The sequence below is a fragment of the Vigna umbellata genome, chromosome 4 (genome assembly GCF_029865625.1).
Source record: "Vigna umbellata cultivar VRB3 chromosome 4, Vumbellata_1.0, whole genome shotgun sequence".
Lineage (NCBI taxonomy): Eukaryota > Viridiplantae > Streptophyta > Magnoliopsida > Fabales > Fabaceae > Vigna > Vigna umbellata.
In genome coordinates this window covers 39,445,602-39,470,850 of record NC_142168.1, presented here as the reverse complement: position 1 = coordinate 39,470,850, position 25,249 = coordinate 39,445,602, and the positions used below count along the sequence as shown (strand labels likewise).

The window sequence follows — 25,249 nt, the reverse complement described above, 5'->3', positions numbered from 1 at the left end:
GCTTAAGAAAAAGAGTTGGGGTGTCAATTATCAAACAAACAAAACCAAGAGAATATTAACAAGGTATGAGTATGAACGTTAAGACATGGTTTAAACCTTCATTTGATCCTCGTATTTGTCTGTCAATCTCAAGTGGGCCATCGTGTTTTTTCGGTCTCAATCGGGTCCATAAACTTGTTAAAATGAGCCAATTAAGTCCTCTTCGTTAATTTATCAGTAACGCCTTAACTCTGATGACGTGGTGCACATATTATTGGCTCAGTTATAAGGATTAAATTACGTGGATATTTATATTTAAAAAAATAGTTTTTGATGTGGCAAGAAATTAGGGATTTTTTTCCTGAATTTGCACTAGGGATATGTTTTTTCAGAGTCTTCATCATTCTTCACTGTCTTCGTCTTTCCTTTTGAGCCTTTTCCTTTCTCAAGGTTCTGGTTTGCACGGCGGAGATGGATGAGTTGAGGGAAAGAGGTGTGTGGTTTCAAACTGGGCCATAAGAGATTCGACTCTGGATCCGCGTCGACGCCGCTGATATACTCCGCCCAGACTACTACTTCGCCGGCGATGAATGTTCTTTCCACCGGGAACATCTACCCCTCCGGGAAGATCTTCGCATTCATCTGCCCCACCGACGATGAATGCTCTCTAATCATGTTTTGGATTTGTATATGTGCAGGATTTCATGTCTGAAGATATGATCTTTTGTGGTGTTTTTGATGGGCATGGTCCGCACGGTAAAACTTGCTTCAAAGGGAATGTGAAATCTGATAGTGTAGAATTTGAGAAGGATTCCTCCACAGAGGATAAACTGAACTCTATGTGGATTGCTTCTGCAGTGGGAGCACTGTTGTGACTATAGTGAAGTGGGTAGTAGAAGAGAACCATTTTACTGTTATGATTGTTTCCCATTCTTTTTCAATTTTCTTGATTTCTTATCTTACTAGGGTTCCAATCTGTTCTTGACAATGGTGCAAGGGCAAGCTTCCTTTCCTCTCCATCTTTCTCTGATTTTTTATTGGGTTCTCTTGGGATTTCCTATTAGTGTATTGCGGTCTTGAAATTGGGATTTCTGGGATGGTTCATTGGATTTTCTATGCAGGTTTTTTATCACAATTTTGGAAGTTGGAGTTGAATTGGGATTTTGATTTTGTGTTCCCATTTGTGAGCTTGAAACTGTTAGGTTTAATTGAATTTGTGAGTGGTGGTTGTTGGTGGTGGTGCCAGTGGAGGTGAGGAGCAACAACCCCTGACGGTGCTCCGGTGATAATGCTCGGTCGTACGACAACGACAACATTGTCTTGGTGGCGACTCCAGATTGCGCGGCATGGTGGGCGGTGGGCGAGGAGGAGTCTCATGCTTAATTGTACAAATAAGCCATTCAAAAAAATTTAATACACCTCAGCATGCCACGAGATCTAAAAATATTACACTTCAACATGTGCAAACGACGGTAATGAAAACTTAATAGAGATAGCTTAATTGGCTCATTTTAACAAGTTTATGGACCGATTGATATCAAAAAAAAATGATGACCCACTTGAGATTGACACAGATATAAAGACTAAATGAGGGTTTAAACCTTAAAACATTAATTCGAGTTTTTAGTGTGCTTCGAATATTATTAGACTAATCTTCTTCTTTTTCTAATTTCAGTTTCAACTTTATCATTTTATTGTCTTTTTTGTTTTGAATTTAGTTTCTATTTTCTCTTGTATTTTTCTATCAACTACTTATATATTGCATCATTTACTTGATTTCTTGTTTTTGTTTTCCAGCTCACCGTTATGAATTTAGTTCATGTTTTCATCATCTTCTATTTCCATATTCTGCACTTTAGTTTCCATGCATTTTAAATTTTCTTGTTCTGCATTTTTTTTTTCAAAGTATCTTACTAATTTTTAACTTTTTCAAACTCAATGCAATCCCTCAATCTTCAAAATAACAAATAAATTTTAATCAATAAACTTATATGACATTGTTTCTTAGACTGAACTAGATTGATCTCTATACTACATCAGTAAAGAAGAAATATTTAGTTTTATTTTATAAGGCTTATTTGACATAAAAGACTTCTATTTAGTATAACGATGAAATTAACCATTTTAATGTTTATTTTTTAATTCTTTTTTAATAGTCTCATAGGTTTCATGGCTTCATCATAATACTAATTTTATATTTATCAAATTGAATAGTCCATTTTAGGATTGTCAACGAACGAGTATGAGTAGTAGTTTCGAGCTACCTTCTCCGTCGGATAAATATTTACTATCCTCTTCATTGAATAAATATATGTTACCTTCTTCATTGAATAAATATTTGTCTCGTACCATTTTAATATTCGTGTGGTATCTGTAACATCCCGATTACATAATAACCAATATTATATATTCAAGACGTTAACATCCAAATATAGAGAACAGTCGAAGTATGACGTGTAATTAAATATGAAATTACAGTCATTCACCAATTACAGAAACTGAAAATTTAAACTTGAACAGTGGAAATGATTAAACACTACAAGTGTTTAATCAGGAAACTATAAGAAGACTACTCCGCAACATCAGCAACTTCCAGCTCTTGCTTCAAGGGAAACCTCTTCAACAACGTCTGCTCCCATCCAAGTGGATGATCATCGCCAAAGAAACATACCCAACCAGCACATAACAAAACAATGCAAGGGTGAGCTAGATATAAAAGCATGTTATACATATAACATAGGTATTTCATATAATCATACTTAGATTCGTATAAAAGAACAATTAGAGCATACTCATTAAACCACAATTCACCTACTTACACGACATGCAAAAGTCACTCAAACATGGTAGACTAACATTACAATACTTGTTACTTTATACCCCGACTTGTTACTTTATAGACCGACTCGTCCGGACTAGAATGTATGTAGAGCTGGGGCGGGTTGTGCACTTGTGATGGCCTCTACTGCTTTGCAAAGCCATTGCCGAGGGGTTTCACCCGACCATACACAAGGTTAGTCCGTTACCGCGGAATAGACCTCCAGTGATAGCGCCTACCCTGGGACCTCCCTCTACTCCCACCACACGCGTCAATCCTCTCTAAGTGAGAATGAAAGACCGTTGGAGTGTAGGGATAACCCCCCATATGGAAGCCTCTTACATTCATTCAATACACCAACTGATCCCACCGAGAGATCTAAATTTCCGATTCAATCCGACCATTTTAAATCTCATGATATTTCTTTTGGATCAACAATGTACATCATAAACCACTTATAACCATACCCTTTCAACCAATCTGGATTACATGAACATGCATTCATAAATTGCAACCGAAATATTTAGATAACATAACTTACTCTTACTTTTAACCTCAATTATGAATAATCAGATACCACCATATTATCCCAACAATTCCAACACATTTCATACATTCACATAATTCGTGTCATAGATAATATTCCAAACATTAGTACACATAATTCAATCCGAAAGCAAAGGAACTTAAAATTCAACATATTTGTAAAATACTATTTGGAAGATCACTATTCACTTAACCCATTCTAGAACGAACGTTACTGGACGAACGTCGTTTTCTAAGCATTTAAACCGAACCCTAATTTGGACGTACGTCAGATCCGTACACCAGGACGAACACTACACTCTCTAGGACGAACGCTCAACCATTTGGACGAACGCTCAACATGCAACTTAAGGACGAACGCTCATACTATTTATTAAAGGACGAACGCTCACTTCTATATTTAGGACGAACGCTCAGACATATTTAAGGACGAACGCTACACTCATACGAAAGGACGAACGCTCTAAGGACGAACGCTCATTACTTAGAAGTTTGGACGAACGCTCGATGCTGAGCAGTCTGGACGAACGCTCGTAATCTGGACGAACGCTGACGAACGCGGACGAGCGCACAGTTGGACGAACGCGCCAAGTAAGGTCGAACGCTCGCTCACTGAAATTTAAGGCCGAACGCTTAGTCGAGCAAATTGGACGAACGTCCAATTTGGCTCGGACGAACGCGCTCCGCAGCCTCTCGCGCTCGAACGCGACATGCTGGGCGCGGCATTTCCAATGCCACTTGCGCCTGGGCGCGACAGTGGGGCGCCCGGGCGCGACCTGATGCAGAATGCAGAATTCTGCAGATTTGAGGTCAGAACCTCTCTCACCATTTTCAACCCTTTTTAATTAACTTCTAACACCCTTAATTCATGTTTTATACTAGATTGAACTTACCTAATTGATTATAACCGTTCCTTATTCAATTCTTAAGGGATTCATACTCAAATTCAACCATAAAACACCAATTTTCATAACTTTGATACTCAAAATCCAATTCTACCACTTTACACCTATTTTGATCAATTTGATGGTTCTAACAAGTCATAATACAGTGGGTGAAACTGTTCCAAAGGCTCAATAACACTCTAGACCCCAAATGCTCAAAATCACTACCTCACTTCCTCTCCAAATGACTAAAAAGCTATGAAATTCCAATTTCCTTCAATTCCAAAGCATACAAGATTACATACATGAATCAACACATCAATTTCAATCCAACCATACATACAACCACAATTTTCCAGCATCCTACTCATGCAACCACTATCAACATCCAGAAAATCCAACTCCCCTTGCCTCTCGAAGACCTCCTTGAATCACTTCCAGAAGGTTTGATCTTCTTCTAATCTTTAAGAGTTCTTCACTTCTTCTCCCTGCAAGGACTCCCCTCTCACTAGATGTACATCCCAGCTCTTCCTCTCAGCCCTTCTAAATTTGATACAGCATTTCACGGTGGCTGTTTGGACAACTGGAAAATGGGAGGAAGGAAGGCTCCCTCCCTCCTACTGCTCCCTCTCCCTCCTGCTCTCTCTTCCTGCCCACCAAAAGAATGAAAACGCTTCCCCTTTCTCTGCCAAAAAGAACGAAACACACTCCCTTTCACTGCCACCCCATAAAACCGAAACACACTCCCAAAGCTGAGACTCAGCTACTCTCCCTCTCCTTCTCACGGCCAAAACTCAAAACTCCATTCCCCCTTTCCTAAAACTAAAACCAGCCGCCCCCCCTTTTCTTCTCTGCCTCAATGATGCACCCCAACAAACCACCCTAAAATAAGGAATGGTGGGTGACCACCATGTCACACCATGTCCCCCACCATTCAAAACAAACACGGGTCTTACAGTATCCGTTATGTGGGTATTTGCATATTAATTTAATATTGTAGATATTTACAAAACAAATTCTAAAAATATTTTAATCATAAAAATTTATAAAAAGAATTTAAAAAAATCTATATAAAAATCTATAAAAGATCTATACATAAAACTGGATTTTAAATATTCAATCAAATATAATCGGAGAGATGGACGTAAATGGAAAAAGGCAGAATCAATTGTTTTCCTTGAAATTTACATACAAAATATATACATATGTGGAAAAATGACACAGGAGAAAAAAAGGTTACTAGAAGAATGAAAATGAGATACGTAACTATAAAGAAAAAAAAAAAAATATATATATATATATATATATATATATATAATGGTATTTTGATAAATTAAGGATTATTAAATATGATTATGATACTTACATCCATTCCGTTAATATGTGAGTATAAAAAATACATGTACTCAAAGTATCTATTTATAGTATCATTTTTTACACATTGTTGATTTTATCCGAAATGGATCCAGATTTTTTTACATCTCTAATTAATCCTAGTTTAAAATATTAATTGATGATATATATATATATATATATATATATATAATTCAATACATTTCTATATTTAATTATCAATTACAATGTATTTAATGCTTTAATATACATTCTATAAATAACACGTTTCAACTTTAGTGGCTTAATTTGTTTTGTGCTTTAATAATTTTAAAATACTTTTTCTTGGTTTATTTATTTTTTAAAATCTTTAATTTTAATTCATAATTTATTTTTATCAATTTTAGTCATTTACTTTTTAATTATCCCTAACTTTGGTTCTTTAATTTTTTTTACGCGTTTTTTATCCTTTAATTTTTAATTATTTAAACTTTGTTTAGATTTTGGTCTTTAAAAATATGTTGAATTTAATTTGGTAACAAATCATTTCCAATTTTCGTGAAAAAGACAGAAATGTCATGCATTTTTTTTCTCTGTTTGTGATATGTTCAAAGCAACAAAACACTACAAATATTAGACTTAAAATTTTAAAAAAAATTACTGATGATTAATTATGTAAAGCACCTTGGGAACCAAAACTAAAAATTGAAGTGAAATATTTTTGTTTGAAAAATAAAATTAATTTGAGATATTTATTTACAAAAGAGTAAAATTTAAAGATTAAATAACACTAAATTAAATATTACAATTTATGTTTAGATAGAAGTAAAATTGAAAAGACTAATATGAAATACTCTTTATCCTCCTCTTCTTTTTATCCTAAACCCTAAATAAACTTCATACACATTCAAAAATTTCTTAAACATTAGAATATCAAACTCATTTAAATAAGAAAAATGAGTCATAGACATAACATATTATTAACACTTTATATATATATATATATATATATATATATATATATATATATATATATATATTTAGAGAGAGAGAAATCATCACTTTCTATTAAAAATAAAAAGTTTGCATGCATGTCTTAGAAATACAAACCAATAGGGAGAGTCCTACCTTAATCGTAATGTGAATTACGTGCAGTAGTTTGGTGAGCAACTATTGTACGTTAGTTTTTTCTTTATTCTATTTTATCTTTATTTTGGAATATTACTCAAATTGTAGTAAATAAATAATCATCATTGCCCTCTGAAATCTAATCTTTCTGCCCTTGTTTTTGTTTTCTTCTCTGGTTACATATTTCCAACAAGCCCAAAATCTCTCTGACTTCTGGATTGGTTGGTTAGAGAGATTTGGATTCTGAATTCTTTCTGAGCATTTTGGTGATCTGGGTTCGTTTGATCCTCAATATTTAATCTTGATTGTTGTTTTCTTCTTGGTGCCTTAATTTTACTTTCAGGTTTGTTTAACTGAGCGCGCAAAATTTTCTGAATTAATTGCTTCATAGTTTGAATGTTTGCTTCAACTTGAAAAATGGGTGTATTTGGTTTCTGACAGATTATTTGAGCTGGTATTAAATTTCAAGGAAAAGAGAAAACTTGAAAGCTGAAAATGACTATCGTGAACCTAGAACCCAGGGCAAAGAAGACAAAATCAAGGAAGAACAAAGCAGTGGCTGATGAGAAGGCACCTTTGATACCTAAAACTCTCGAGGCTGATTCTTCAGGGTTTGATGATTTCAATGGTGCTTCATTTTCTGGGGCAGTTTTCAACTTGTCCACCACAATTATTGGCGCTGGGATCATGGGGTTGCCCGCATGTGTTAAAAAATTGGGAATGATACCTGGTCTTCTTTCTATAATCTTGATTGCTTTTTTGACAGAGAAGTCAATTGGGTTCATGATTAGGATTTCCCGGGCAGGGAATCTTTCTTCTTATGCCACTCTAGTGGGGGATACATTTGGAAAATTTGGAAAAGCCCTGGTGCAGATATGTGTCGTAGTCAACAACATTGGAATGCTGATCATTTACATGATTATTATCGGTAAAAACTATATTCTTAAGATTAATACCTTAGATTCTATGAACTTAATTGGAATGCTTTGACAGGGTAAATATTTAATTTTTTATGCAGTGTTGTCATCTGATCATTAATTGTCTTATGCGGTAAAAGTCATGTCTAGTGTGGTTTCTAATTAGTTCGCTGTACGCAGAATTTTGCCCTTATCGCGTATGAAATCTAACTCAAATATTATTTTGGTGGACTTGTTATCTAGTTCATGGGTTAATATTTTAGGGTTAATATTTTAGTTGAACGTGGACACTTAAATGTGTTTAGATGAAAACTTTTGGGTTGTGATTCAGCTTTGTGTTGTTTATATTGAAGGTGATGTGATTTCTGGAACATCTTCTAGTGGAGTTCATCATTCTGGTTTACTTGAAGGATGGTTTGGAGTTTACTGGTGGACAGGACGTACATTTGTTCTTCTTGTTATAACACTCTCTGTGTTTGCACCTTTGTCCTGCTTCAAGCGCATTGGTAAGTGTTCTTCTTTCTTGTGTTAAAGTGAAAATTAAAAACATGATATTATCACAATTTTGGGATTGACCGCCAATTGTTGTGATTGTGACAATGCTTAGGTGTTGTTAACATGTCAGTTTTCATCTCAAAATACTCAAGTATTTATTTGAAGTGTTGACAGGCAAGATGAATTAGAAATAAGGCTTGACATAAAATGGGACTACCTATTTTCTTGATGTTAACTGCTTTAATTTTTATATTTCTCAGTTTTTTTTATGGTTTGAATTGAAATATAATATGTTTATGGTAGAAATTGAGCAAACAAGTAACTGAAACTTTATAAAAACTTTTTGTTGTTTTGTTGCCATAGATGTTGTGTTGTGAGTATGACACCTTAGTGACATCACATACTAGACATGAACTAATAATGTCTTAAATACTTTGGCTTAAGTTATTTCTATAACAAAAAACTCATGATTTTTTTTTCATAATGTGCTTTTTGCAGATTCGTTGAGATACACTTCTGCATTATCATTTGGTTTAGCAGTTGTCTTTCTCGTCATTGCTGTGGGAATTTCAATTTTCAAGATTGTAATTGGAGGCATTGAGATGCCTAGATTATTCCCTATCATTACTGATGTTTCCTCAGTTTTTGAACTGTTTACAGTTACTCCTGTGGTTGTCACAGCCTACCTATGCCACTTCAATGGTATGAAAGTTTCTCGACCATTGTTTCGAGCTCTTTACCCTTGTTTTAATGTTTTTATTGAAAACAGACATGTGTAGATATAAGTTTGTCAATAATTAATTTCAAAAATATTGTGACTTGTGAGGTCATTCTTACAGTTTCTTTCATAAGCCTCACTCCAGTTCATGTCCAACTAATTTGAAAAGAAAACTGAGGGTAAAGTGGTTTGGTAAATGAATATTGATTTATGCCTGGCTAAAGTTATTTTGGTTTTTTTTGAGTGTTCATCATGATACAAAACTGGAACAGTAGAGCCGTTTTAGTTTGAGAAAATATATTTTCTATTTAATTTTGTTCTCATTCGATTTCCTGTTTTTTAAAGTTTATACAAAAAAGAACTTTTATTGTTTCTGTTTTCACAGTTTCTTGTATAAACTTTAGAAAACAGGAACAAAGTGTTAAACCACAAACGTTTTCTCAACCCAAATAGATCCTAAAATCTCTCCATCTTGTTAATCATATACTTCATTCTGTGTTGATAACATGATGAATGGTAATATGCCTTTCGTATCCTATGCTTGGTTGCTTAAAGTCATGGTAGAAATTACTAGCAGATGCCTCAAGTGCTATTAGGCACTTGCAAAAGTTTCAGTTATGTGGGAATGGAAGCATAACATGACTGCAGTTAGCTATACTGATTTTACGTGTTTACTTCATGGATATAGTTTGATATTTGTATTGTGTGCACTCTTCTTTTGCAGTACACCCCATAGACAATGAACTAGAGGACTCATCACAGATTCGTGGGGTTGTGCGTGCTTCCCTTGCTCTATGTGCTTCAGTGTACTTATTGACAAGCTTCTTTGGGTTCCTTCTATTTGGTGAAGGAACTCTGGATGATGTGCTTGCAAATTTTGACACTGATCTTGGGATTCCTTTTGGTTCTGTGCTCAACGATGCTGTTCGTGCTACCTATGCTGCACATCTTATGCTTGTGTTTCCAGTTGTCTTCTATGCAGTGCGGATCAACCTTGATGGTCTTTTGTTTCCATCATCTAGGCCTTTGGTTCTAGATAACATCAGATTTTCAATGATTACTGTGGCCCTTATTGTTTTTTCCTTTTGGGGAGCAAATTTCATACCCAGCATTTGGGATATTTTCCAGTTCACTGGAGCAACTGCTGCAGCATGTTTAGCATTCATATTTCCAGCTGCCATCATCCTTAAGTAAGTTTGGTTCTGGATTTATTCGGTTTAGTAATGCATGAGGTTTTCAAAATGTTATATTTTAAGTTGTGTTTAGATAAGTATTAAGTACTCACCATGGAAGGGATGAGAAAAATGAAAGTAACAGTTGAATAATGGTATTGTAAAGAGAGGCAAATTCATGTTGGTTAAAAAGGTATAAAAATCCTGGATGAAGTTGTCTTGTGTATTGTACTGGTTCTGCCTAACAGCCACCTTGCCATGCATGGAAAACTTCTTGATCTCTGTGCTCTTTCTATTGATTAATTAACTCAACATTATCATTAAAAGTTTGTTTTATTACTACAGGGATCGGTTCAACATTGCAACTAATAGGGACAAGATTCTATCTGTCTTCATGATAGTCCTCGCAGTCTTTGCAAACGTTGTGGCTATATACAGTGATGCACTTGCCTTGATCAAGACTAGTCTTAGCTCAATGGGAGTGATTTCATGAAACTTTCTTTAGAAGTCCACACGCAATATGTTCATACTTGCAGAAACAGGAGTGACAGGGTTATTGGCCAAGTAGAAAATTGATGTTTTCTGAGAGGTACGAATGATGGGTTGATTGTAAGATAAAGAAGCAACCCAATGTGTTGTTCTTCAAAATTGTGTAAAGGCCTGCAACATGTTCATCCTCCTTTGGAATTTGCTCTATATGGTATTGTAGTTCTAGAGGCTCTTCTTGATTGTCAATGTAACATAGAATGTTGGCTGAATGATTGAAGGGACGTGCTATGAATTATGAAATAATGATTTAGGTGAGAGAACTGTGAGCGTGCTTGTAATATATTGTGTTGTAAATTCTCCCCTATAGAACACTTTTCGATGTTGTGGCTTAGAGTTTCATGAAATCTATTTGAACACAAGCTGTCATATGTTAAAGAAAAATTGACTACATCGTTATAAGGTTCCAGCAATACTATATAGGTCAATAATGAGTTAGGAAAGAACACGAACTCCACTTCTATTCAAGATATGGATGAGGATGAAGAATGAGAGGCGTATAAAATTTCACTCTGCATAACTATCACTAAATAAAATAATGTAGTCTACAATTATTAAGCTTTCAGAATTTGACAAAAAAGATAATAGTGCCCTTTCCAACTCTCAAAATTGTTTTTCTTACCACATGATTCCAAGTTCTGGGTATTCTATTTCAGAACCTTGATTTTGCGTTTCGGAAAGAACTTTTCGGAATAAGTTCTTTTATGCATTTCTCTCTTCTTTCTATGTAACATTCTTCCCCTTTTTTTTTCTTCTTCCTTTACAATAGTAGTGGGATGACAGCAGTAGCAACGACGATAGTAACATTGATAGTGTGACGTAGTAATGAAAGGTGTTTGAATTCGTATTATTGGGAGGGTGCATTTAATAATTGTGGGATGCAAGAAGAAGCAGTAGCTTTAACTTTGCTTTCTAGTTACAGTGTCACATCGAAGGATTCTTTTATAAATTACGGTGGCATGAAACACTTTTACGTTCATTTAATATAGGATATAAGGTAAAATAATTTAAAAAATAAATTTTATATTTTTTAAGAAAAAAGAGAGTTATAAATAAAGTTAATGTCAAATAAAGATAAAAAATTTAGCTGTGTAAAAGAATTCTTTCCTTCTTTTACGGATTTGTAGAAGATATTCACCAAATCCCAATTTCTCTTGCTTAATCCTACAAAGTGGGATTTAGTTTGGTCCTATGTTATCATTTCTTTCCTACTGTTTCTTTTATATGAATAATGGTACATCTAACTCCTCTATTATTATATAAATAATTACTATTTGATTAAAGAAAATAAAATTACTTTTTTTACAGTAAGATTTTCTTTGAGATAACATTAATAATATATATTGAATATAAAATAATGATTTTTAAAAATAATACAAAATAAAGCAAAATGAAAATAAAAAACAAAAACTTTAAATAAATAACTATATATTGATTATAATATTATAAACAAATATAAACTAATATAAAGGATAAAGGCATAAGTCGAAATAAATGAAATGAAATAATAAACATAGTAAATAAAATAAAATAAATAAACAGGACTCCTAAACACTTTTCTCTTCTCTTTCTCTCTTATTATCATGCAACATGTGCATTTAATGTAGTATATCTCATCTGATCTCTTTTCATTTTCTCACCTAACTTACATTTTCTTCTTTCTTTTGCTTCTTCCTATCACATTTGCACCTATTTATAATCCAAAGTTTCAAGTAAACATTAAATGTGATCTTATCTCATCCTATTTCTTTATCTTCTTTTCTTCTTATTTCTTTCTTTTTCTATTTTCTTTATTCTTTCTTTTTATCCTTTCTTATCTCTTATATTTAAGATTATAATCTTCATTTAATTATTATTACTTTTTCAATAATTAACATATATATAACTAATTCTATTATTCTTTTTCTATCACTTATTTTCACTATTATTTCTATTTTACTTAGTTGCAATATTCTTTTAAAACTATTTGATTTAGTTTTCATTATTCAAACGATATATATAAACTACAAAACATAAATAAAATGCAAGATTTTTTAATTTTTATTTTTAAATAAGGATAAAATAAATAATATAGTTATTTAAAATGAAGGAATGTTACCGTACACATCAAAAATTTTGTATATTTAATCACACAGTAAAATTGTACAGGTCTCTAAAATAATTTAAATTCAAAATTGATTATTTAATATTGAATTAAATATGTTTTTAGTTTCTTTTGAGTTTCGTCCGAAAAAATTATTTATTTTAGTTTTTTAGTTTTAAAATTCTTATATTTAGACCTTAAAATTGAATGGTGTATGGTGTTAAGTTTTATTTGATGTGGCAAACAACATGTGATGTCACTTTCCCTGTTACTGTGTGTTACGTTTTGGTTTCTGAGACATTAATTCTAAACATCATATGTAACATCCTAAAATATAGTATAAACTACATAATAAAATATTTACATAAATCAATATGTTAGACCAGTTATCCACTTAGTAATAAAGAGTTACTAATACAGTTATCCCAAAATATCTATAAAATTTAAAACTTTGAATCAGAGACCTATTCTACTCAAGACTATGTATAAGACCGAACAGTCTGTACTAAACTATTGGATCTTCTCCTTCCAAAACTTGCTCCACTGAAACTTCTTCTACTTCTGCTCACATCCATCGGATGATCATTGCAAAGGATAAACCGAACGGTAACCATGGCAAAAACAGAAAAGTAGGGTAAGCTAGTGTAATTTAACAATCAGATTAACATACGATTCACTAAACAAATCAAATACTCATACATATACATAAAACACATACAGACATATTGACCAACCACTCTACTTTGATTGTACGGACTGGTATAAATATGTAGCTATGACCGTTCGTACACTCGTGGGTGTAGTAATTGGAAACCCATCAGTTGCCACACGAGGTTAGCCCGTCATACCTCACCTAAGGTCTTCTCCTTTATACTAGGACCTCCTGCTATTCTGACTACATGAATTACCCATCTCTACTTGAGATTTGGTAACCATTAGAATGTCAAGATGAACGCCATGAATTCCACTATCCATATTCATACCATACTATTACCTTGAAAACCGACCACCGAGACATTCCTCCTTGGAATTCTCTTTCATAACTACCTTTAGAAATCTCATGCCAGATTACAATATCAACATTATTTCTCATACATAACACATTTAAGCACTGAAATAAACACTCACAATACAATATAATCATAATCGTTTACAAATCGAAAACTTATTAGTAATATAGAACTAAACGATGATGACTACCACCCATGAATATGACTGAACGGTCAATTAGAAGAATAAGGCTCAACCTGAGCCAAATATGGTTTGGGATGCAAACATTAGATCAATTGAACACTTAGAGTTTATACCGAATGCTTATAACTAAAACTGAACACTTAGTGTAAGACCGAACGATCTTTCACTGTCCAAGACCGAACAATCCATACTAGATAATGTTGAAGAAGTGGCCGAACATGCTTACTGACCGACTACTAGAAGTGAGATATAATACTATACTATTCTGATTCTATAGCATGGCTAAAAGAAATATTATTAAACCAAACACCCCAACGAAACCGAGTACTAATGTAGATCGAATTCTAAAAGAAAATCGAGCTATACTAAGGGACCGAACTCTAGTGTAGAACCAAACGGTACAACAGTATGACCGAACGGTATAATAAAACAAACACCAACTCAAATCGAACAGTCATTAATTGGTAAGGCCCATAAGAGACCGAACATAGTTAACACTGAATACCAATATTGACACTAGACCGAACACTATTTTAAAATTAACTACCAGTACAAGACCGATCGATCATTAACTGAAGTTCCACATAAGCAGATCTTAGTTAAGACCGAACACAAGGAGAAGGCCGAACGATCAACGAAGGACCCTCAGCGAACTGCATAATTCTGCAGAATAACTACAGAATTATGATCAACACCAAATCTTTACCAGTTTCTTTCATTCTTCTCAACTTCTAATCCTCCCAATTTATATTATACAAACCTATATGTTTATAAAGAACATCTAAACATTCCTCATACAGATCAACTCACACCGAACCCAAATTCTCCACTTTTACTACCATAATTCCTTCCAATACCACTCGGTCACTGAACCAGCTTTATGCAGAACCACAATTAACATGAATACAACATATAACATTCTTCAATAACCATATCAAGCACACAATAATTCAGTTTCACACACATGCATCTCCAAGACACAAAATTTTCATACATCATAAACTAAGCAATTAAATTAACTAACTTCCCTTACCTTTTTTACTAAACCAAAATCTAAACAACAGCAAAACCTGATCACCACTAGAATTCCTAAGAACCTAAAATTCACCGACTCATAAGAATAAATCCACCAAAAGATCAGATTTATGATCAGAAATGGAAAGAGGAAGTGGATGAACACATGCAACTAGAAAATTGACTTGCATGTGTCAAGTTTTGGAATTTCACAAGAACTCAAGAAATCGAAACTTACCAGCTCTAAACAAGACTTTGATCGGTGGAAAAAGGTTGTTTTGGACTCCAAGATGACTTAAGCTTGGTCTGATTAGAAAGTAGATGAAGATGAGAGATTTTTAGAGAGAAGGAGGAGAAAAGAAGATATCAGAACTTTGGAGAGAGAGAGAGAGTGCATGCAGAGAATGGAGCAAAATTTTGAAACTTTCACTTATATACTACCGTAAAAAACCGATTGTCCACTCAAATGCATACACTTGTCTTCACACTTTCTCTGAATTTCTCAGTTCTTACATCATATGTTTCATTTTATTCTCCCAATTACCCTAACGAGAAAACTTTCCTAAGTTTTCTTTTCTTTCTCGTGAAAGCGAACCCTAAAAAGAAAATTGGGTTCTTCTTCTTTCGCATCCTAACCAGCAGCTTCGAGCTTCTTTTCCATCTACCACTCTCGCGGACCACCCAACCTTGGGGAGAACATCTATGGCGTAGCGACAACGCGACGATGACGGAGCGATAGTGCGGCGAGAGCATAGCTGGTGGAGTAGCAATAGCGACACTGTAGGAGGCGCGACTTAGGCATGATCTCGCCTTCGTTGGTGGCGAGGCACGACGAGGTGCGACAAGGACGTTCTGCAACATCGACGCCTCTACAAGGGACTCTGGCTTCTCCGATTGCGACGACGAGGTTGAGGCGCGATCTAGGTAGAGTTCTTCATCGCATAACTCCGGGAGAGTTTCTTTTCCTTTTCCGCCATGGAACTTGCTCACGGTGCTGTGGAGAAATTTCTTTTCCTTCTTTTTCTCCGTTATGGTTGGTAGAATGGTGGTCTTGAAGCGTGAAGCAGAGGAGAGTCGTGAATTGGGAATTTGGGATTTGCTGAGTTAGGAAAATTGTGGGTTGTTCCTCTATTCTTTCTTGCAGGTTTTGGATTTATGTGGTTGAGTGGGGTTCGAATACAATTTTGTTGTTTGATTATTGAGTTCTTGTTTCTATGAAATAGGGAAATTTTTGAATTGAGATTGGGGTAATCGTTGTTCGTGTTCACAGCCACAGTTTCTTTCACGGCCACCGCAAGGACCACCTTGCATAAACTCCTTGCTTTGCTTTGAGTAAAACTACTTTGCTTCGAGTAAAACTGCAATTCCCTAATTGAAAAAAAAAAGTTAAAAACCTAATCTGATTTCATAAACCAAAACGTGGCAATCACTTAATATGATTTCTAAAAGGAAAAGCAAGGTGGCACACAGTAATGAGGGAAGGTGGCATCACAAGTGGCTCGTTGTTTGCCACATCAAATAAAACTTAACATCATTTTATTTTAAGGACTAAACATAAGAGTTTCAAAACTAAGAGGACTAAAATGAACAAACCTTTCAAAAAGGGATGAAACCCAAAATCGCTTGATAGTTTAGGGACTAAAAACATATTTAACCCTTTAATATTTTATAGTAAATGTAAAATGATTCTTACATAAATTTTTATTATTTATAATTTAATTGCAAGGTTGGTGTGTAACTCAACTTGTCTAAGTAAGACTCCATCCAACTTGACTTGGGCTCAACTATGTCCTACTTAACCATACATTACTTGAACCCACTCTAACCTAACCTTTCTTTATTTAAACCAATCTTGATTGAGCCCAACACGACTCAACTTGATCTTAAGTTCAAACCAAGTTGACTTGACTTAGGTTTCACGTTTAGCTTAACATATATTCAACCTAAATCGATTAAGGTTGACCTAAACTTAACTTAATCTAATCCATCATGATCTTAGATAGACCCAACTTAACTTAACATGGATAAGCCCTAGCTCGACCCATATTAACTTAAGTTTGATCTGACTTAACACTACTTGGACATAACAAAGCTCATTTAAACTTGACTTAGGCCTAATCCACTTAACTTGACTTGGGTCTAAATCAACCTAACTTAGTTGGGACCAACTTAAGAATTGGACTCATCCAGACCAACCTTGCATAACTTGAGCTTGCATAACTTGAGCTTACATAACCTAACCTTTCCTAGTTGAGACCTAACATGAATTGTGTCCAATCTAACTTAATCTGACTTAGGCTCGAACCAACTACTCCTAATCTTGATCTGCCTTGATTTGGCTTAGTCTGGCTTGACTTGATTTTAGCTTGAATTAACTCAAGTTGGCCATGGTCTAACCTAACATGCTTGAACTAAACTAGGCTTATCTCAACTCGACCAATTTAGCCCAATTCGGATCTAACTCAACCTAGCCAATGCTAGCCTAACCATATTCAGCTTGACTTAACCTAACATGGCTCAACTTGAGTTACATTTATCTCGACCCAATTTGACTTGACTCATTTGGAATTAGTTTGACTTGACTTAACACGACATAAGTCTAACTCAAATTAATGATAAGATCCGAGCTTAGCTTGACCAACTTGATATGACTCCAACCCAACATACCTTAACTTGGACCCGTTTTAACTGCACCCATAAAAATATTGCTTGAGCTTATCTTAGGACCAACCTAATCATACATAACTCGAACCTAAGCTAGTTTGAACTAGACTTAGCTCGATTTAATCTAGTTTTAGGTCCGATCCAATTATATATAACTCAAACCTAATTTAACTCGAATTTCACTTACCTCAATTCAATCATATCTTAAAATCTAACTTACCTTAAATTAATTTCACTTAACTCAATTCAATCATGTCTTAAAATATAACCTACCTTGGACGACTTAAATTTATTAATTTTATATTTTTGAAATTCACAAAATTATCTTATTTATAATGAGTATATCCAAATGTAATTTATTAGATTAGATTTAATTTTAGAAATATGAATTTGACTTTATTTTTATGTAGTGAGTAGAAAAAAAAAGAGCAATTAATACTTTTTTTAATGTGTATAAAGATTTTTTGAAACAAAAAAACTTTTTTATTCTTATTTCTAAAGGTGTTTTATTTAAAAAAAATTGAGCCAACTTTGTCCGTGTATCGAAGATTAGGAGGCCCACCGTAATTATTCACAACTGTCCTTGACACGGTCGTGTTTCTTATTGATCCACGATCAATTGAAATATGCGTATAAACAAAATATAAAATTGGATTATTATCTATGAAACTAAAAACTTGTATTTCATAATGTAAATAAAACGTTCGTAATTACACTTCTAATTTATGTGTTTTAAAATAAATGATAAAGCAAAAGATTTAGCGAATTTCTAATTCGAATACTTCATAACATTTTGTTGGATTTCTCCATCTATAACATTAAATTCATTTTGTTTTAACTTTCACATTAGTTTTTCTAGAAAGTATTTCAAGATACTAAAAGCTTCATCAATCCCAAAATCCCCTTAATGAAAGTGCATGAAGGAGTGTTTTGACATTTCTCAATATAATATAAGAAGGAAAAGTATAAGGACGTGCTCAACGTGATATTAATTTATTGTGATATGACTAACATGCAATGAAATGTATATTAGAAAATATCTTGGCATTTTCCTACATTTATGGTTAAATTTGAAGTTTATACGTTATGGAAACGTGTAGATTCTAAATTTTATGGTCTAGACGTAACTTTCTTGGAAATATTTACATCTCAATAGTTAGATTTGGATTTATTTATATATTATAAATTAATTTTGTTTTTAATAGATAATTTTTTAAAATATTTTAAAATTTTAAACAAAATTTATATTTCAGTTTTAGTTTCTTATAAACTTTCATTTTATTATAATTTTCTAAATTACAACATTATTAACCAAGTAAGGTTAATGACAAACAGAATTTTAAACATCTCATTTGATATGGCAATCACACTTTCTTGCTATATGGTTAATGACAAACAGAATTTTAAAATTATAATTTTGAAAAATAATTTTTCATGATTTATAATCATTTAAAATTTAAAGTTGTTGGGATTATGAATGAAAAAGTGACTTTTCTATTCATTTTTTCATAAGAACAAAAAAAAAAGCTCAATTCAAAACGTGATTCCATTAGCGTAATTTTCATCAAAATGTTTTTCTAAAAATGATAGATAGTTAACTCTTTGGTGAAAGTTAAGTTGTTTATTCTTTTCAATCATAAAGAGAGAAGAAATTTGCAAACCATGTAAGAGGAAAAACTGAACATAACCATAAGAACATTTTTTCTGAAAAAAATAATTAACCATAAGAACATATTCTTTGAAAGAATATTACTTTTTTCACCTTTATATTTAACTAAACATAGGTAAAACATATATATTATATGTATGTAAATTACATATATAATAATATATGTATGAAAACAATTTAGACCTTCACTTTGCTCCATTCATTTCTCTCTTACTGAACTAGAAGAAACATTGTCAAAGTTACAAGAGGTTATTATGAAACACAAGACCAGCGTCCTAAGGTACAAAGCCTTTCAAATTTTGAATCTTTATTTTGTTCAAAACATTGTCGGCTTCTGGGGTGTCTTGAATTATCATTGTTCAGCTCTGCATCTCCGAGCCTGTGAATTCCACTGAAATTTTTTATTCAAAGTTTGATGCTTTTCTTCAACTTGAAAAATGGGTGTTTTTGAAATCGAAAAAAACAGTTAGCTGATTTTAGAAAATCAGAAAAGAATTTAAAAGGGGAAGATGAGGAATGCAAGTGTTGCAGCTGAAGCAGTGGAGCAAAACTCTAGAAGGAACAACGGAGTTGTTGATGAGAATGTTCCCTTGTTAGCAAAGGTTCAGGGGAGTGATGATGTTTCAGGGTTTGAAGAGTTTAATGGAGCTTCATTTTCTGGGGCAGTTTTCAACTTGTCAACCACAATTATTGGTGCTGGAATCATGGGGTTGCCAGCATGTGTGAAAAAGTTGGGGATGGTGCCTGGGCTTCTTGCTATAATCTTAACAGGTTTCTTGACAGAGAAGTCAATTGAGTTCCTGATTAGGAGTTCTGGGGCAGGGAATCTTCCCTCTTATGGGAGTCTCATGAGGGATGCTTTTGGAAAATTTGGAAAAGCTTTGGTGGAGATATTTGTTATAGTCAACAACATTGGTGTGTTGATTATTTACACGATTATACTTGGTAAGGACTTTAGTTTAATCCTAAGCCATATACATTAAATTTCGTAAGTGTTTTGTTGAACTTGAATTGTTACACTGGTTTTGGTTCTTCTTCTTTAGTCATTAATGTTGTCTGATTCAGGTTTTTTGTGTTGTTGTTGTTCAAGGGGATGTGATTTCTGGAACATCTTCTGGTGGAACTCACCATTCTGGTCTCCTTGAAGGCTGGTTTGGAGTTCATTGGTGGACTGGAAGAACGTTTGTTGTTGCGTTTACAACAGTTGCTGTGTTTGCACCTTTGGTCAGTTTTAAGAGGATTGGTTAGTTTTTTTTTCACTAATTCAAGTAAAAAAATAATGACTGGTGAATTACTATTAGCTGCTCACTTGTTAAATTGCAAATCAATGAAAATGACTGGCAATAAATTAGTAAACAGTGACAGCAAAATCACCGAAGCACTGTGATTCATGTTTAGGAATGAACTTTCTAAGTTCTAGTTTTGACTACCAATGGCTGTTTGTTACAAATGCTGTGGGGTTGTGATAAAGGTTTCTGTCATTTCAAATTACTTGAACAGTAGGTAGGAAGGTTTTGAAAAATCATATGTAAGTCTAAGTTTTCAGTAAGTAAAAATATAAAATTCAACACTATGCTATATAAGAAAAAAACCTATAATTTAACCTGAAAACAGGATTTGAATAAATGTAGAAAGAAGCATGACTAAGAAGATTCCATATCAAACTAGAGATGTAGTCCAATTACTAATGCAAATTTTACTTAGTTGGATAATACTAAGCATGAATCACCTTACTAAAATGTAATGTGTGACATAACAACTTAAGGTGGGACCCACTTGTAATTGTGTATAAAGGCACTATATTTGTAACATAGTTGCATATCCAACAATATAATAACATAGATTTCCCAATTTCAGCCTTTTGTCACCAAGTTTCTATATAAAAAAAAAAATTCAATTCGGGGACAAAATAGTAGATACGAAATATGAGAACTATTGTAGCATGCAATTAATAGGTATTCTAGATTTCCAACATCGAAAATGGGTGAAATGAAATATAACCGATTGCCATTATTGTTATTTTTCTCGGAATAAATTACATAAATATGATTTTAACACCATTTATATAAGAAATTTATATTATTTAATTCAAAATTTTAGATGAATATATCTGTGGGTGTTGCAGATTCATTGAAATTCACGTCTGCATTATCAGTTGGGCTAGCAGTAGTTTTTCTAGTGATTGCTGTTGGAATCTCAGTCTTCAAGATCATAGTCGGAGGCATTGGAATGCCCAGACTCTTTCCAATCATAACTGATATGGCATCAATTTTGGAACTGTTCACTGTAGTTCCTGTTCTTGTGACTGCCTATATCTGCCACCCCAATGGTATGAGAATCTTTTTAGGCCTTTCTGCAAATTTCATTTCCCTTTTCTTAATGTTCTTATGAAGATCATACATATATAACTATAAGCCAGTTAATAATTTGCTCAAAAAATGTTGAGGTCCACCTGACAGGTAGAAATTCTGAAACAAAACATCATTGTTGTTTTTGTCTGTTTCTGGAAGCACAACATGACTTCAAATTACCTATTCATGTTATATTCATTTCTTTTCAATAAAATGATGAATGACAATGCACATTTTGCTTCCTAACATTAGATTATTTGAGTAATCTAACCATAATCATGGCCACATAGCAGGTGATGAAAAAACAGTTATATAATTATATTATGTATATATAATTGATTGTTTTTGTTTTCTGGATATATAATTGATTTTAAAATATTTTTTAATATTTAAGAAATTGTTACAACCGATTTTACACATTGACAATTGGGCCATATCTAATTAAAATTGACTTTTTTTTAAGTTTTTTCCCCAAAATCAATTATTAATTTAAGATATATAATCAGTTATATACCGATTTTATGATAATACAAAATAAATTTATAATTAAAAATTATATATTAAAATAAAAAATTACTAAAATTTATATTCAAGTTATGAAAAACAATTATAAAAATAAATATTTGATATTAACTTTTATAACGTTACAATCGCTTAGTATTTTAGGGTAATAATTGATAAGTAATTTTTATTTTGTAAATAATAAAATCAATATTGTGTTGTATTAATGAACATATATTTTGTGTTAAAAGGTGAGAAGTAAATTAGAAAATTCAATTTTTTTTCTTGAAAAATATCAAATATAATAAGATATTTTATAGGTGTTTTATGAGAGATATAGACTCTCTTCAAGTTTCACTTATTAAAATTTTACTATAACATATTTTACACCTTTCTTAATTAAAAACTTCCTAAACTTTTTAGATCTTACTTATAAAAATTTCAGAGTCATTCTTTACTCTTAACATTTGAAACTCTTCAAACTTTAGTGGCTTTCGGAAGATATCTGCATTTCACCATGTTAAGAATAGTTCTTTTTTTCTTTCGAACTCCAATTTTTGTGTGATCTAGGAACAGCCAATGGACAATGAATTCCATGAGTTGTGCAAAAATTCAAGAGTCATTCTACAAACTTCTATATTTCAAATTACAATAACACTCTGATGGTTGCATTGCATGCACTGTTGTTGCAGTACACCCCATAGACAATGAACTGGAGGACTGCTCTCAGATGCATGGCGTTGTACGTACATCCCTTGCTCTGAGTGCTTCAGTGTACTTGCTGACAAGCTTCTTTGGGTTCCTCCTATTTGGTGAAGCAACACTTGATGATGTGCTTGCAAATTTTGACACTGATCTTGGAATTCCTTTGGGTTCTGTGCTCAATGATGCAGTTCGTTTCAGCTATGCTGCACATCTCGTGCTTGTATTTCCAGTTGTCTTCTATGGAATGCGTGTCAACCTAGATTCTCTTTTATTTCCATCATCCAGGCCTTTGACTCAAGATAACATTAGATTTGCTTCAATTACTGTTACACTTGTTGCTGTTATCTTCCTTGGAGCAAATTTCATACCCAGCATTTGGGATATTTTCCAGTTTACTGGAGCAACAGCTGCTGTTTGCATAGCATTCATATTTCCAGCTGCCATCATTCTACGGTGAGTTTCATACCCAAATTCTCTTATTTTCTGTTCCACTCCAATCGATATACTTATATGAAAAAGCATAACACCATATTAGAAATACATGTTTGATTATGATTTTGTTCTTTTAACTTGCATAGAGGAGATAACTAGCTTAGTATCAACCTACTTTTTATGATTATATCTTCCAATTTTAGTTTTGTGTTTACCTCAATTCTATTAAGCTTTTTTTATAAATTGAAAGTTATTAGGTTAGACATTATACATCGATAAGATATAAGACAATTGAACTACACTTAAAATCTATTTTTTAATTTTCTATTTGTATATTATATTTTTACTAAGATATAAAATCTTCCTTACACCCAGTTATTGGAATTGAACATATTATCATTTGTGTTAAATTGTGATATAAATATATATCTAGAAAGTTCAAACAAATTTATTTTTTCTACAAGGAATGGTTGTTGCAATTTTTTTCAATAATTGATGCTACAAATGTCAAAGAGGCATGGAGTACAATACAAAAGGAGTATCAAGTAAGAGTGGTAAAATAGGTCTTCAATATGTTAAGATAGTACTGTTTTTTTTTTAATTTTACTTTATTTTTAATGACCAACAATAAAGTAAATAATTTAATAAACTATTTACACTTAAATAACTTCTCGATTTTTAAGCATGTTAGATGTAATATTAGCAGTTGATTTTCTCATCAGCACTTGATATTGATTATTTAGTTTTTAAAGTGAGTGGCTCACTTTAGAAGAGTAGGTTCTTTATTGAAAAGTTCTTTTTAGTTGTTTATTTGTTGTGTCTAACAGAAAAATGATTTGATATATTCTATTGCTGAAAATTAATTAACAATTATCGCTTTGTATTAATGTTTCAATTTCAGGGATCGACACAGCATAGCAACTAAAAGGGACAAGATTCTATCAGTCTTTATGATATTCTTGGCTGTCTTGTCAAATGCTGTGGCTTTATACAGTGATACTTATGCCTTGATCAAGAAGAACAAAACTTATACATGAATTCTTTTTTTCTTGAAACTTTCTTTGAAGCCCATAGCACAAGCACATTCATACTTTCACAAGGGTGGACCATGGAATAAGCCACTAAGTGCTGGTAACATGTTCAAAAGTGTGTAAATAAGAGTTTTAATTAATGATCTTCAAGTTTAAAGGATTTTGCAAAATCAGTCTATATAAAATGACTGACTATTTTTTTTTCTCTCAGTTTTTATTTAATAAATACTTTATACCGGTTATTGTAGTTTGATCTTTGTTGTTGTAAATAGTTTACTTTTTGTGACTCTATTTCCTGGGCTTCATCTATCCAAATATAAAATTCATATTTGAGCTTATGTACACGAGCTTCCATTTGTATCTTAGTATAGTTTTTGTGTTTTTCTCTCCCATGTGGTTCCAAACACAGCGTTTGAAGTTGGTTTAAAGTCAAGCCAAACACATGCTACAAGAACACTTAACGTGTCAGGTAAACTTTGGTATAAGATAAGATCAAACTTTAACATAAAGATTATCGAAATGTCACGTTTTATGTTTCAAGAACTAAATTAGTTTAAAGTAAAAATATATCAGCACCTAAAACTTAGGATCATAGGGGATTTGGTCTTAGCCACTCGAAAAGTTTATTTCGATACCGAAGTTTCTCACAAATGATACAACTTTTTCTTTTAATATTTCATTAAAAACTGATAGAATGTTGACATGTGATTGATAGAGTTTATAAATAAAACCTGCTCAAAAAACTCTTTGAGTGAACAAATAGTACTCATAGATATAGTTTGACATGTTAGTGATGCCTCTTTCTCCTTGAAATCCTTCATCCCTAATAAACCCATCTCACTCATCAGCATATTCGACCAGCAGCCCAACTATCAACCAGAGCTAAAGTCACCATTAAGCACGCAAAGATTCTTTCCATAAACTTGTGGAAAGACACCATTAAATCTCAACAATGGTTACCCTAAACCCATGTGTATATGTAAGATCTTTTTTATGTATCATTGCATCACTCAAATAATATACACCTTAAATAATTATTATAACTGGCAAACTCTTCCGTGAGGTTTAAC

The 25,249-nt window shown here is 32.9% G+C and overlaps 2 protein-coding genes and 1 long non-coding RNA gene across 3 annotated transcripts; 2 read left to right on the top strand and 1 right to left on the bottom strand.

Moving 5' to 3' along the window:
• Positions 1 to 2,411: 2,411 nt before the first annotated feature.
• Positions 2,412 to 5,171, bottom strand: LOC148200144 (uncharacterized). The gene is made up of 2 exons (XR_015785770.1): positions 4,639 to 5,171; positions 2,412 to 2,608 (listed from the first exon to the last, which is right to left on the bottom strand). It is a non-coding gene; the product is annotated as an uncharacterized LOC148200144 (long non-coding RNA).
• Positions 5,172 to 6,825: 1,654 nt separating this feature from the next.
• LOC124833060 (amino acid transporter AVT6B-like) lies at positions 6,826 to 10,919 on the top strand. The gene is made up of 6 exons (XM_088114331.1): positions 6,826 to 7,030; positions 7,129 to 7,615; positions 7,958 to 8,110; positions 8,598 to 8,801; positions 9,542 to 10,007; positions 10,335 to 10,919. The coding sequence occupies exons 2-6, from the start codon at positions 7,183 to 7,185 to the stop codon at positions 10,480 to 10,482; spliced, it is 1,404 nt and encodes a 467-aa protein (XP_087970457.1). The 5' UTR covers positions 6,826 to 7,030; positions 7,129 to 7,182; the 3' UTR covers positions 10,483 to 10,919.
• An 8,421-nt stretch (positions 10,920 to 19,340) lies between these two features.
• Positions 19,341 to 24,517, top strand: LOC124833058 (amino acid transporter AVT6B-like). The gene is made up of 5 exons (XM_047307430.2): positions 19,341 to 20,104; positions 20,250 to 20,402; positions 21,285 to 21,488; positions 22,704 to 23,169; positions 24,050 to 24,517. Exons 1-5 carry the CDS (start codon positions 19,669 to 19,671, stop codon positions 24,183 to 24,185), a joined length of 1,395 nt encoding a protein of 464 aa, XP_047163386.2. The 5' UTR covers positions 19,341 to 19,668; the 3' UTR covers positions 24,186 to 24,517.
• Positions 24,518 to 25,249: the final 732 nt, after the last annotated feature.

What these genes read in the sequence shown, in the direction of transcription:
- LOC124833060 (XM_088114331.1), top strand. Translation starts at nt 7,183, where the DNA reads ATGACTATCGTGAACCTAGAACCCAGGGCAAAGAAGACAAAATCAAGG. An exon ending in CATTTACATGATTATTATCG is followed by an intron (nt 7,616 to 7,957) that starts GTAAAAACTATA and finishes TTTATATTGAAG; the next exon opens with GTGATGTGATTTCTGGAACA. An exon ending in GTCCTGCTTCAAGCGCATTG is followed by an intron (nt 8,111 to 8,597) that starts GTAAGTGTTCTT and finishes TGCTTTTTGCAG; the next exon opens with ATTCGTTGAGATACACTTCT.
- LOC124833058 (XM_047307430.2), top strand. Translation starts at nt 19,669, where the DNA reads ATGAGGAATGCAAGTGTTGCAGCTGAAGCAGTGGAGCAAAACTCTAGA. An exon ending in GGTCAGTTTTAAGAGGATTG is followed by an intron (nt 20,403 to 21,284) that starts GTTAGTTTTTTT and finishes TGGGTGTTGCAG; the next exon opens with ATTCATTGAAATTCACGTCT. An exon ending in CCAGCTGCCATCATTCTACG is followed by an intron (nt 23,170 to 24,049) that starts GTGAGTTTCATA and finishes TTTCAATTTCAG; the next exon opens with GGATCGACACAGCATAGCAA.